General features: G+C 41.1%; 1 protein-coding gene across 5 annotated transcripts in view; it reads right to left on the bottom strand.

Annotated features, from left to right (window-relative positions):
• The window catches only part of ACACA (acetyl-CoA carboxylase alpha), a 202,888-nt gene that overhangs the window by 21,480 nt on the left and 166,271 nt on the right, over window positions 1–15,137 (bottom strand). For all 5 annotated transcript variants that reach the window (XM_080923502.1, XM_080923501.1, XM_080923500.1 and 2 more), the window contains 5 exons: window positions 14,551–14,694; window positions 13,909–14,029; window positions 9,932–10,028; window positions 7,133–7,229; window positions 5,870–6,005 (listed from right to left, as the gene is read on the bottom strand). In XM_080923502.1, coding sequence (XP_080779628.1) covers window positions 5,870–6,005; window positions 7,133–7,229; window positions 9,932–10,028; window positions 13,909–14,029; window positions 14,551–14,694 — 595 coding nt within the window. The remainder of the gene's footprint in view (window positions 1–5,869; window positions 6,006–7,132; window positions 7,230–9,931; window positions 10,029–13,908; window positions 14,030–14,550; window positions 14,695–15,137) is intronic.

Genomic DNA, 15,137 nt, shown 5'->3' with positions numbered 1-15,137 from the left:
CTGCTTCCCACTTCCCAGCTCCGTAAGGTTTGAACGTTGCTAGTTTTGGGGTTCTGAGTCCAGACATTTAATGAGCACATCACTAAAGCCACAAAGGATCCTTCCCAAACAACAAATAACAGGTTCAACTGGGTTCAAAGTCTCCTATCCAGAGAGGATCTCAATTTGGAATAAATCAATTCTGGAAATCCAAGGCAAAGAAGCATTTTTTTAGGAAGTGAAGAGCAAACCAAATAGAAACTGCTTTCACTGTAGTTACAGGCAAATTAAACTGTCACTGACTCCAGAGTAAATATGGCTCTATATTCAGACCATCAGTGGGCATAGTTTACTGTGAGGCACCTGCCTTTGACTTTGCTATAACCTGGCTTATCTGTGAGGACTTCAGAAATTCCAAGTTGCCAGGATACATTTCTTATTCTATGTGGAAAGTGTATGGTCATGCACTCTGTATATATGATCAGAATGAAGACATTTATTTCTGTGGGTGGAAAGCAAAGACCAAAAAAAAAAATTTACTGCTAATTGCACAGCTGCTGTGTGAAGAGCGGGAATAAAGGCCTTAGCGCTTTACGCTGATCCCGTGCTTATGAAAATAATTGCTCAGTTCAAATTATTTTAACTAAATTAATTCTTTAGTGGATATTTCAACTAGTGCTACATAATAAAATAATTGTGTAATTAGCGGTACATTTGTCAGTACTGCCAAGAGTACAGTCTCAGAACAAGTAGCAGGAAGGAGTGGCCCTCTTAAAGCTGAAAATAAAGCAAAAGATAGAACTAAAGTCATATGACTTAAAAACGAACGAAGTTACAGGTAAGTGAATCCAAGGTTTACAGCCATTTTCCTCATCTTTATTTGCTAAAAGATATTTTTATCAAAATCTATCCCTGTACTGTCCATCTGGTTAGCAGCTAATTCTCCACAGGGCAAGACTTTTCTTATATTTCATTTAATTAATAATAAACAAACAACCCAAACAGCTGGGCATGGTGGCTCATGCCTTTAATCCCAGCACTCAAAGTAGAGGCGGCAGATCTCTGAGTTTCAGGCCAGCCTGGTCTACAGAGTGAGCTTCAGAACAGCCAGGGCTACACAGAGAAACACTATCTCAGAAACAAAACAAAACTTAACTTCACACTATATGGAAGTTAGAATGAAAGTAAATGAAAAATTTTCATTCTAGTGAAAAGGACTTCCTTTTCATTATTAGGTAGATGGCTGCATACCAGGAACATACCTGCGTCCTCAGGTAAAAATACACATTAATAATCAGGATATTTGTTTTTTCCTACATCCATGTTACAGCTAAGCAATAGGAAGCATAGTTAAGTAAGGGTAAATTGCAGAGATGACTTTCAAATGAAAAAAAAATTTTAAGATAGGTTTTCACTATGTAGCCCAGGCTGGTCGTGAACTTAAGATCCTTCTGTCTGCCTCCTGATTGCTGAGAGTACAAGCATGTATTAGCATGCCCAGCTTCAAACTTATGACCTCCAAGTTCCCACTTTACTACCTTATTTGACTCATTCTTAACTGTTTGGAAAGATGTGGGGCTTAAGAGGAATCTCTAACAGCTAATGGCTAAAACCAGAAGAGACTTGAGGGACTGAACCTATCTGACAGTGGCCTGGATTTCCTTTATATCTGGAGAAGTCAGGAACTGTATTAGTGCACTAGCAGTTATGTGAGGGGCTTGGATCTAGCTGCCACCAAATATCTTCAAGCTCTAAATCTGACAAAGGAAAGGAACCTTAGGCTTCTTTAAAGCTGCCATGCTAGGAGCTAAAATAACACTTCTATCTCCCCTGGAACACCAACAGACCTATAATGTAACTGTCAAAACACCCCCGAATAGGTTATTCAAATATAAACACATAGCAAATACTACAATTAATATGTTAATATTGAATCACACATTTCCTCAAATTAAGTATTTTGAAACAATGATCTGACATAAATGTCTGAAACCCATCCCCATTTTAAGAAATAAAGACTTAGCTAAGAACATCAGGGGAGGGGTCTCTAGGGTTTATGGTAGAGTCAGTTCAGGGAAATTTAAAGCCACACATTTGCTTGTCGTTCTGGTGCCTGAGAAATGCAACTGGACTGGAAACGGAAATATTGATCCGTTCTTCACTGGAGAGGAAGGAGCTCTCTAGCAACCTGGGAAAGTACATCTGCATGAATGGTGATTACACCCAGCATCCAGGTATCAACTCTGACTGGGGCCTTTATTCTCATGCAGCACGGATAAGCAGTGGCAGCCACAGGTACCAACGAGGGAGTAGGGTGTGGAGGTATTTCTGAAGTGCCGCACACTAGCAAACTGGAGCAGATCTTATTGGCTTAGGCAAGATTATGTTAGGCACTGAGGTAAACATTAGGCGTACACAAACTGCACACATGTAACATCTCTCGTGAGTATTTCAACACCCAAGTAATCAGAGACTTTAAAATAGACTTTCATTCCAGTTAAAGTTTTCAATAAATGTGGTTTTTTATTGTTATTTATAACCTGTCCTAGGAAAAAATAATAAGTATAACATGAAAAGCCAACTGAGAGTGACCCTGTAGCACCAGCAGTGAGGCGGCTTAATATCACTGGGATTTGCATCCTATCAAACTATTCATGCTGAGGCTGGGACCCTGGTGCTAATTTCTAGTAAATTTCACGCTTGATGTCTCCCTGTTGTGGGTCATTGCCGGTTCGTCTAAATAAACTGCTTCCCAATGGCTCTTCCATCTAAATATTCAGCCAGTTTTTATAATTTAATTTTGCATTATGCTGAATAGCCTTCCGGCCAGATAGAGCTCATTGGAAAAAAAGCACCAATACCATCTTGACAAGCTTTTATTTATTTATTTATATTTTTACTGCTCGAATTAGACCTCCTAGGCCGACTAGTAAAGAGTTTTTTTTTTCTCCCTCCACTAATGTCAATTTTCAGCATAGCAAGAGCTGTCTCTAATCTTTTCCTACTCATTACACACAATTTTGGAGTCATTTTACCCACAGTGCAGTCGGCTCCTGGCTGTGTGTTTGTGTGCACTGAGGGATGGCATAATTGTTTATTTTCCCTCCCTGCATAATCCCCAGTCAGTATTGAAACCAAAACTGCAAACATCTCCCCAAGGGATGTGGAGAATGACAAGAGGCTCTCAGTTTAGGTCCTCTTCCATGAGATAATATGTGGGAAGCACCCTGACCTGTATGTACACATGAGTGTTCTTCTCTCCTGTGCTCACACAGACCTCGAGCTCCCCTAAAGCCTGTCTCATGTGCTATGTAAATGGATGGCATCACACCTAAGCTGAGAAGAAAGAACTTTGCTCTGAACTATCTTAGGCCAATAATTCATTTCCAACCAGGGACAGGGATTATTTAGTGAGCAGAGATTAAGCTGAATGATAAAGTTTGAGATAGAAGTAATACTAATAATTGCTGAGCAGCTCTATCAAGATAGTTCAACAATATACTGTACACGTAGAAATGGTTAAAATGAGGACTATATATCTTTTACCACAATTTAAAAAATAACTTTTTTTTGAGACAAGAGGATATATAGATCAGGCTAATTTTAAATTTGCTCTAATGTTCAGGAAAAAAAAAATAAAACAAACTCATTTCTGAGCTCTAGCTATTTGTTCCTACAATGACCACAGACTTTAGGAGGGAGGGAAATACATAAGTGGTGTGTTTTTCGGGATATCCAAGGATGTTATAAGTTCATCAGTTCTGGTCCTGGATTCTGGCTGGCCAGAGTGCTCTAGAGAGAGACAGGCAGATAGGATGGTTCGGTGTGTAAAGGCCCTCAGTGAGAGAATCTGAGAAAGTTAAATTTCAAACTCACTTAAAGGACAGAACTGACCCCTCAAATGCACTGTGGTGTGCATGTACCCTGCTCACATACACTTAGAGAGAGAGATGGATCCACATTCTTCTGTCAACTAGGTCATTCTTTTTTAAGCTAGTTACTTAAGGAGATTTTCTTAAGCCAAGCCTTAATTCATGTAAACTGTGTACAGAAATTTGGCATGTCTCTTAGAGAGCTTGTGATTACGAAAGACAGCATGATCACAGCTAATATCATTTCTAGTGCAAGGATTCAATAACCTGTCCACACCACACTGAGAACAGGTATGACTATGTAGACCAGGATGGCCTCAAACTCACATCAATCCTCCTGCCTCAGCATCCCAAGTGCCAGAATTACAGAATGTGGTACCAGTCCTGCCTTCAATGAATCTTAGTTTTATACTTAATATTTCAGGGCTTAGCAATCAACATAAGGAACTGATGCCAAAATAGGCAGCAGAATTAGAGCCAGTGGGTAACGGTGCTTGGCATACATCTGACAACTTGAACTGAATTTCCAGGACTTATCTGCTTATATGATGGGAGAAGAGAACCAACAAGTTGTCCTTTGACTCTTCCTCCTACCCTCTCCACAACCAAATATAATAATAACAACAACAACAATAACAATAATGATGTCCTCAAGTGGGGCTGGAAAGATGGCTAGGTGGCTAGAGCATTTATTTCTCTTGTATTGAAACTGGGTTTAGTTCCCAGCATCCACATGGAGGCTCACAAACATTTGTAACTCTAGTTCTCGGGAAACTGGCATTCTCTTCTGGCTTCAACAGGCATCAGGCATACATGTGATGCACATAAAATACATGGAGCCAAAACACCCAGATACATAAAAAAAAATTAGTTTTTAAAAAGTACATAAGCATTAGGCTGTAATGTACACTAAAAGCTTTCTCCAGGAAAAGTGGTATTTCTCTAATAAAAATGGTCTTTTTGATGACTACAAAAATAGTAACAGTTTTTCGTTTTCTCAGTGAGGCCTGGCTAGGCCAGAGATTGTAAATACATCTCACACATGGCCAGTAACCTACAAAGGGGAGCTCTCCCTGGCTGTTCCTCCCCCAGAAAGCAGAGGCCCTCCTGTTCTAAGCTTTGCATAGGCTCTCTATGGAGGGCTCATTACTTCGCATCTCTACAGTCTCAGCAATCTCAATCACTTTGGCATGTCAGTTCCTTCCATTTCCCCATCCCATCTATTCCCTCAGAACCCTGAGGTGAATGAAGAATGGAGCCATACTCTCACAGCCTGTAGGTGCAGATGCTGGCCTTTGCACAGCTGTGGGTGTCTATCCTCAGATGACGTAATCATTTCTGGTTCTCCCTGGACTGTCCACAGTGGCTCTGCTCAGGGAGAATTTTTAGTTAATAGTGACATTGGCTGCCTAATCATTAGGAAATTCCCATGGCATGGACTACAGCCCTGATACTAATGGTCTAATCTGCTGGAGCCACAGGCCTAGGGCTGTTGGTTGATAATAAAAAGATATCACAAATTGCCAAAGAACAGCCAGTCTCTAGTATAGTTTTTTCATTTTCTTGCAGTTACTGCTAATTCCAGAATACATCTTGGTCATCTAAGAATGTCAGAGAGTAATGTGAGTCAAGAACATGTCGAGAGAAGAGTGGAAACCAGTAGAAAAATACTTCACAGGACCACCTGAATGGCCTAACATGTATCTATAAAAGCTGAATCTTAAACAGTAGCCCACCTACACAATACTAGATTATTCAGTAATTTTTTAGGGCTGGGGTGGGGAGGTGACAGAGTCTCTCTGTGCAGCCCTGGCTGTCACAGAATTCAGACCTCCACTTGGGACTGAAGGCATGCACGGCCAGACCCTCGGGACTACTATTACTGACATAGTGCCACTGACCTCTTCCCCCCCGGCCCCCGCCACCCCCCCCCCGGCCTCCCAACCTCTGCCTAGCAATCACTGGTTCCCTTCTAGCCCTCAGCAGGCCTGTCACTGTTTCCCCAGCCCATCAGTCACCTTTCATCCCGCCAGAGAAGCCTCTCCAGTTGGCAAAGACCATTAGAGGTAGCCCTTCACGGTTAAAGTCCTTGATAGCTTGATAGGTCTTAAATGCAGAGTCTGGGAACCAAACCTGGCCGGCCTGCTGGATTATCTGTTGGGGAAAGTAAGGGAGTAGCCAGTTATCAACACAGTTTGAAGGAGAAGCTCCTTTAACTGATCAAGGTGTTATTAAGAATAGTAAACTCTTAAGATCAAACCAGATAAATTAGAACTGTTGTTCATCATGAGGATGACTCCTAAGTGAGAAAAAAAAGATCCTGGATCTTTGACCTTGTTGAACACTCTTTTCTGGGAAGCCTGACCATACATCACCTCTTAGACAAAGAACTGAATTGCTTCTCTCAATAGGAACCCTTTTTAGAGGCAACTTAATTACCTTACTATCTTTTTTTTGTTCTTTTTTCTTTGTGTATGTGTGTACATGCATGAGAAGACCAGGGAGCAACACTGGATATCATTCTTAGGTCCCATTTACTTTGCTTTTTTGCGACAGGGTTTCTCACCGGCCAAGAGTTCACTCAAGTAGGTGAGGCTGGCTGGTCACCAAGCCCCAGGAATCCACCTGTCTTTGCCCTCCCAGTGCTAGGATGATAAGCATGCACCATCATATCTGATTTGTTCATTTTTTAAGTGTGGGTTCTGGGAATCCAACTCAGGACCTCATACTTGTACGGCAATACTTTCCTGAGAGGTACCTTCCAGCCCTACTCTACGCTTCAAAGAGAGCAAACTGTACAGCCTCAAAGTCCTTTCACCTGTCTGGCACTGTGACTCTTGATTCTTTCACCTGATTCTTATGTGAGACTGCTGAGGAACCTCCTTATTCCTCTCCTTCACCCCTGCCCCCATTCTAGCTGGTGACAAAGAATGAAAGTAGAATCCATCTTTAAGAAGAAAAGGGCCGCAGTTTCCACAGCTGGCCCTCTGTGAGACTATTACCACTCACGGAATCTGGAAGCGATGAGCATCAGCACCAGCTCCTCGGTAGAACTAGCTGCCTAACAAAAGCAGACTGCTTCAGTTTCACTAAGACTCCTGCCAGGGCCCAGTTAACCGTTCACATAAAACTCTGCTTGCCGTTATCTAGAGGCATCTCGAAAGTGATCAGTGTCCTGCACTAAAATCTGGTGTACCTGTAGGCACTGCAGAAGGGAAACAAACTCCAGGCACAAAGGTACTCCAAAAGCATGATTATGAGGAATATTTGAGGTGACCAACCTTGGCTTCAGAATCCAGGTTTGCAGGATCAGCTGGGACACTGAGTTCCACGGTTCGGGTTTCTACAGCAACTACTCCCACAGGTATTCCCCCTAACCTGGGGAAAGGAAGAGCCACACAGGAACATAATGAATGTTAACATTACAATTAGGCTTTTATTTTTTCAGTTGCACACAAACATTGAGAGAAAACTAGAAGCAAACAGAGCAGAGGAGACTCTAATGCTTTTGAGGGTTAAATGTGAGACCTTTGGGTTTCATTTACTTTGTAAATACAGCGGCAAGTACCCGCATACTCACTCATATTTTAAGACGCCCAACAGGATAAATTCAAACTGAGTGCTGAATTAGGGGAATTCAACAGCCTAGTGCACACATCTACTTCTATGGTTGCCAAATGAAATGTCTCAGTTTGCTGTCAATCAGCTCTTGATAGTGGGGTACAGTCGGAAACTGCTGGCCTTATGGGATAGAGCCTTGGTAGTTAAACAAGCCCTTTTCCCTTCAGTGGAAAAGAACAATGAGACAGGAGTATTTTTTAGTAATAATTTTGGTGAAATCTACTTCAGAAGCAGATATTAATTTCAAAGCTATATTAAGCTAGGATTCAGAAGCTTGAAGCTTCTGCTTGTCTGTTCTGTAATGGTCTCCTATACTGGCTTTTCATCTCCAAGAATGAATCAGAGATGAAGGGAAGAAGGAAGAGAAACCAAGAGGGAGAGGTCAGATGAGGGTGAGTTCTTACTCCAGAAAATGTGATTCCATCTGTGTTCTGCAGTTGCTTTCCCCTGGGCTGGGACTGGGCTGGGTTATGCTCATTCCTTACAACATGTCCGTAACAAACTTTTCCTTGAAGGATGGTCTTTGGTTGTTATACCAACTGCTGGAAATGGATTCTTTTCCTCACAAGAGACCTAACTGGAGCTGAGTGGAGACCACCCACCACCCCCTTGTCACTTGCCTGCACTGAATCAGAATCAAAAGCCCTCTAGACAACCAGACAACGAGCAGGAGGTACACAGGAGAGTTCAGAAATATTTCTGTTCACAATGATTAACACTCCAACTGGAAACTTGTAATTGCAAAAGCCACCCTAAATCGGTAACTTATAACTTATATATTAGGGCCCATGTGACCTAATAAAGAACATCTTTATCCGAGTATTACAGTTATTTATTGAAGTTGAAAACAGCTCAGAACAACTTCTGTTTTCTATTATACTTCATATAAATTTTATCAGGCTAGCACATGAAGATGCTACATCTTGTTTTATAGTGCGTCCCTGGACAAGGTGCCATGGCATAATAAAAGACAATTTACAGCCAATAGCACACATATTCCAAACATACATACCAAAGATGAGTTTTGGCAGCACTTACAGTAACAATCCCAGAAGAATACATTTATATTTATTTCTTGAAATGCCACACTGCCTGTGAAAGAAGCTGGCTCCATTTGTTTTATATACTTCTGAGCATGTGGATATGTTTGGAGTAAGAAGCCCAGAACTCATCAGATGGAAGGAAAGGAAGAAGTCAGAGTAAGTCCTGGAATAAACAAGAGCCGAGCTACCTAAAAGCAGTCTGACTGATGGGGGTGCAGAGTAACTGCTATTCTCTGATCTTCAGAGTAAGGCAGCGTGGCCTCATATCCCACAGGAGGTGTAAATTCTTTAGCAGAAGTTTGGTCTTCGAAGGCTTAAATACTTTTGCATATTTTATACATAGGAAACATTAAACAAAGTAAACAAAACCAAGTTCAATATAACATAAGGCCCCATAGCTAACTGTATGCCCTACTTTCACTTCCTCAGCAGGAATCTTACTAACATAAAATAATTCTCACATGGATGCTATAGCTTTGGGTGAGGGAAAGACCTGACACTTGAGAGAAAATGAGCAGCTAGTTTCTGAGTTTCTGTCTCAGGTGACTCCTATTCAGTGTCACAGAGGAAGGCCCTGTCTGTGGGATTCGCCATCTGATGGTTCCTTGTCACTGGCTGCAAGAGGCATGCTGACCTGATGTACTGAGAGAACCACAAAGCTAGAATTATTTTCAAGGCTAGCATCTAAATCTCAAGCCAATGTGGCGTGTTGGAGAATCTTGAGCAGGTGCCTCTTTTCACCAAGATAAGAAAAACTGATTGCCCCCTGGAGGAAGGTGAGCCCCCGATGCAGATCTCGAAGGCAGCATGTCTGCTGCACAGACCTAGATTAAGATCAGCCTTGGCAGGTGCTCGTTATAGCAAGCACGACAGATTATTTTGCACAGAGCTTGCTGTTGAGTGAAGCACTTCTTAGAGTGGGTATTAAAATTTAATAGAAACTTCAATTTCCCACTTGAAAAATATGTGTATCCCAGCAACCTATGCCAGCTTATTTTACTCACTCCTACTTCAGATTAAAAAAATTTTTTTCAATTCAAATCTGATTCTATTCCAATTGAGTACAGTATTATAAGGGTATACGGAGAACCATGTGGTGCCTGCTCCTCAGAGGAAGTGATCTTCTGGGGAGGAAACTGATTGTGACTGAGACTGTAATGTGGCTTTGAGGTTCCCAAGAGTTCCTCTTGTAGAAGTGTAAGAAGGAAACATTGTCAAAATCAGCCTTCAGATTAAACACCTCATTAGAATGACACACTAAATGACTAGAGGAATCAGTAGATTACCTTGGCTCTGGCTCTTATCTAATCCTCTTAGAAGATGCAGACACAAAGCTTTATTGGTGAAAGGTATAACCTTTCCTTTACTATTTTTATGTGGGAAGAAAAAGAATTTCCAAAACAAATGAGGTCTTACCTGGCTCTGCCAACTACCACGGTCTGTGCCCAGGGTTGCATGATTTCTGAGAAAGATCCATAGTCAAAAAATCCACTCAACCACTGGCCTTTCTGGGCTGTGAAGGAGGGTGGGGGTGAGAAAGACATAAAGAGCTTGAAGGCAGTGCACCCACCGGCAGCGCACTGGGCTGATGGATTTAAGGTGGGATCTGGGGACTTGTTTGGAGGAGTTTGTTGTTTCTAACCATATTATAATAGATGGAAGCATTAAGCAACCGAGTGTTCGTCTGCCTTCTGAAATCATCCCCTATTTCATTTGTTAGTCTGCATAGAAAGAATCATTTATCAGCAAAAGCATCATTTATTGTTAAACGATGGGGTTCAGCTAGCAGAGAGTTTGCGTGCCTTTAAATAAATAGCTTGCCTTTTTTCAAGACACCACAAACATTTGTCAAGAAGCAGCCAAGTCATTAAAGATGTCTTCAAAATGTTTATTTCTATTTTAAAACTTGCCTTACAATTTTGTTTGATTCCACTGATTTTCTTTTAATGGGAGGATGAAAATAGTATTAATGATCAGATGAAGACTCAGACTTGGAGGTAAATAAGAGATTCAGTCTCTGCCAGAATGCAACAATAAAGACTCACTTTACTAATGGCTGACAAAGTATAATCTTTCTACATGAAGGGCCATGACACACACCCTTAACAGAACAAAAACAGAATGGTTAAGCTATATACACTTAAAAAAATATACATACACTTAATACCATGACCTCTTCCTTATGCAGTTCCCTAGACTGCCAAGGCACATAACTTTCACCACCTTAGTTTAAGACAAAACTTTTGATCCCCGGGCATGAATGTTTGACCAAGTCCCCATAAAGGCTTCTGCAAATACCTGTTTCCTCGTTTGCCCTCTTAGCTCACAGTTTCTCAGTGATTCTTCTAATTTGAACGAGGCCCTCCACCCCCTAAACCTCAAGTCCAAAACCAATTAAAAGTAGAGATCTGAGCAAGCTAACCTCTGCTGACTTAAACAGGACGGACAGTGTTTTATCAAGACTAAACTTGTAATTACTGTGTTCTACATTCCTTGCCTCTATGGCCCCAGTGTAAAATGTGATCATCCATTTCAAAATTATCTCTGTATCGTGAGCCCAAAGCTGATCGTTTAGATTCTGGTCTCGTGTTGGGCGTCAGTTTGAAGAATATCACGGCACTATCTCCTCTAATAAATGACTTTAACTTTTCACCTAGAAGATATCAGCTTTAACTTATCATAGGGAATCATCTGCTTTCTTTAACGCTTCCACTAAATTAAAATCTGAAGTCACTCGATTTGGGAGCGAGTGTTAGCTGCACATAGACAGCAGGATGAATTACTAGAGAGTCGATGAAAAAATATTACCCAAAACACCAGAAAACTTAGTTTATCACACATTTTATTTTATTCTGTAGTGCTTATTAATAATAATCTGGATAATGCCCACCTAAATATGTGCGTCTGTTTACCCTATGGAACAAAGGTGCTTTGCTTTCTAAGACAATCTTACCCAGGGTAGACTTGAATTTACAATTCTCCTGCTTCATCCTCTTAAAGCACTGGATTAAATGTATATACTATTATACTTTGCAAAGTGCTCAAATTCTGATGAAGGTTCTAAACCAAATTTGTAGTTTCACCAGGATCCTGAAATTTTAACTTTATATGCCTGGGTCATTTTATGATTTTTACTTCGATAATAAGTGATTTGAACTATAGAATTAATTTTAAAACCAGAAGGTTTACTTGTTTCAAAACTCTTGGGAGCTGGCTAGAAGTATGCTAGGTGGTAGGATTCTTGCGTGATGTGCATAATGCCCTGGGTTTAAGCTCTAGTACCACAACAAAACCATCCTGCCTCATATGCTGACTAGGGAGGAAGAAGCCATTGGCTATGCTAGCTGGACTTGATGGTCCCACAAGGAAGTCACTCCAACTCAGACGGAGAACTGGAGTGCCACTAAGTTGCCTCCCTATGTTTCCCAGGAGAACACTACTGAGCTTTGTTCTGAATTTAGAGGAAAAACACTTAATTCTCAGAAAAGTCCTAGATTTTTAAGGCCAATCACTGTGTCATACTTATGGTTCTCACCATAATTATGTGTAAAAAAAATTAAGGAAGAGAAAGACTACAATGATGATTTTTTTTTTTTTGCCTATGTAAAAAAAAAAAAGTAATTTTATGAAGAGTAATAAGAAAAGGCCTAAAAAAAAGAGTGATGATTATAAATTAAAACTAACAGAGTTCTCTTGAATTTTCTAGAATATTCACAGTTAGAGATCATGTCTAACTGCATCAAAACAATAGTTGTGGGATCTTGCAAAAATAAGACATGTATATGAAAGTGCTCCTACACCACACTCTGCCTTGAGTGGGTTCTATTAAGTCTTGTTTATGAACAAATCTTTTCATTTCAGCAGACTCACAATGGCCCTTAAATTTAACAAAATGTCTTCTGCAATTCATCTTTTATTTTAATGTTTATAGTATTTTGCTTACATGCCAAGTATGTACCTGGCACCTAGGGGGCTAGAGGAGGATGTTGATTTCCTCGGAACTGTAGCTACAGATGGTTGTGGGCTGCTGTGTAGTTTTAGGAAACCGAGTGTGTGTCTGGAAGAATGACTCTTTGAGCCATCTCTCCAGCCTCCGCAACCCATTTTTTATGGACCCTATTTTAAAAATGAGTAGTGGCAACAGGCATGCAAGAAAGAACCAACACTTCTTCACCATTCAGAGGAAGTAGGGTCAGGACTGGTAGGGAGCTCATGCTGGGAATCTCCGTACTCAGCATACTGGAGCAAAAGGATGAGAGTTAAAGGCCAACCTGCGCTACATCACCAGTTCCAGGCTAGCTTAGGCTACAAAGATAAACCTTATCTCAATGAAAAACAAAAACAAAAACAAAAAACAAAACAAAAAAAAAAAAAAACAGGCTACTTGGAGCTTTACAAAAGCAACTGCCAAGTGGATTGACAAATGTAAGTTTAGTTTCTGCACTCCTTTTTTCTGCAATGTGTAAGTATACCTCTGTGTGTGTTCTGTATGAGGCACATGAGGAGAGAGGACCTTAGATGTCATTATCTCTCAGACGCCATCTACTGGCCTGGAACTACAGTACATTAGGCTAGATGTCCAGCAAATCCGCTGGGACCCATCTGTTTTCATGTCCCCTGTGCTAAGATTAGAAGCATATTGTACCATGCTCAACTTTTTAAAATGAGGGCTCTAGGGATAGAACTCAGGACTTCTTAGAAACATTTTACTACCAATACTGAACCCACTATCACAAGAAGAATGTGGGTGGTGTGATATTCAGCAATAATTTGCTAATAAGCATATAGTTAAATTCTACATTTAAAGCTTAGAGATATTTTACAGATCAAGGTAACTCCATTAATCTGTCTCCCCTCGCCTTTTGTTTTAGAGGCATGGGTTAGCTATGCATTTCAGGCTGGACTTGAATCACCATGTAACCCAAGCTGGCCTCATGCTACTACTGCCGATCCTTCTGCCTCAGCCTCCCAAGCAGACATGAGCCCCTATAGTTGGCCAGAGATAGTAGCTCAGTGCTTACCTAGCATAAATGAAGCTCCAAGTTTGATCTCCAGGATCTCCACCCCCACCCCAACAAAAAGGATTCTGGTCCTGTAAGACCATGATTTATGGCGTATACCAGACCTACTAAGTTCCTTAGTAACAGAAGGAATGAGTCACCGACGACATGGTTGTGACTAAGCAAGTGATTGATAAAACTTACTTTTCTCTTGTTTGTTCACCAAGTTTTTGTTTTTTACCTTTTTCTTCATAGAGCTTTTTTTTTCTTCTATCGTCCTTTCTTTCTAGGTAAGAAACTTAGTTCCAGTTTCTTACAAATATACTTTTGTGCTAGAGTTAAGATAGTTACTAGACAGCCAGGATACTATTAGGTCTTTAAACATATACGTACTTGGGTGAGGACGGCCTGCCAGCATCCACCGAGGATCATACGGGGCCTTTGTGGGGACAAACTCAATGATTCTATCTATAGGATCCTTGGAATTCAGGAGAGGAACTGAACTGTGCACGCTCTAGAGAAAGAGTGGGAGAGAACGGGCATCAATCAGCAGATGTCAGTCTCAGACCTCAACTCAGCAGCAACAGCTCCACACAAAGACGTTCAGAATTATACCCATTGGTCCCAGGCATCAAGCAGAAGCACTGCAGTTATGTGTCAAGCCCCAAAGGAACAGCAGTTCCCAGCTCTCATTTAGGAGCCTAACACATACTGGTGCACTCTGACCTGGTCCATCCTGCCCTTGCTCTCTAAGAAGCAAGCTCCTGGAGGACAAATGGCTACTACAGGGAGGGAACTCATAGAGATGAGGAAAGTCTTAATGTTTTGGGATCTGAACGTATATAGGCCATGAAATATCTGTGGCTGGAAAAGAGTGGAAGTTAATGAGATACAAGGTGTTCTGTAGGTAGAAGGTAAAAGACAGCTCCAAGAGAAATATCTACAGGTTTCAGAGAAATACTTGATGAGAAATTCTTCAAACGTGGCAGCTCAACAAATAAGCTGAGGCAGAGATGGTGGGTAGGAAAGACTCACCTTAGGCATGTATGACAGCCAGTGTAAGACTGTGAATACTCCCTCAAAGTCATCACACACAGTGGAGTGGGTAACCCCATTGTTGTGCATAATCTGGATGCCCCCAAGCTGATTGTTGGAGGTGTATACTTCTCGACCAAGGACCTAGACAAACGAGCAAATGAAAAGACATTGGTCTGTATAGATAGAACAAAGTACATTATTTCCCAATTCTTACTAAAATAGTTCTTCTCCCTCTACCAAACAAAGACAAACCCATTTTCTGTGGGTTGTTCAGGACTCCCAGGACTTTCTTTCCTAAAAGAAAATTTAGAAAATAAAAAAGACCTTCAACAGTAGCATACATTGTTACAATTTTAAAGCCATCAAGCTCCCTGTCTCTAGAAGCTACCATAGACAAGTGCAGAGAACTTTAGCTCTGAGGAAAAAAAATAGTGGTAGGTAGGCTGGGACCCGGGGGGCGGGGTACTAGCTACATCTTCTTTTACAGTCTAGCAGTTATGAATGTGCACCCCACCCCCCACTAGTGCTGAGTCTATGTTAAAGAAAGGCTATGGGGCTGGGTGCCTTACTTTTCTAAAGGATTA

Source organism: Micromys minutus (assembly GCF_963924665.1).
Source record: "Micromys minutus genome assembly, chromosome: 10".
NCBI lineage: Eukaryota > Metazoa > Chordata > Mammalia > Rodentia > Muridae > Micromys > Micromys minutus.
The sequence above is the reverse complement of the archived record's forward strand: the minus strand, read 5'-3'. Positions and strand labels throughout refer to the sequence as shown.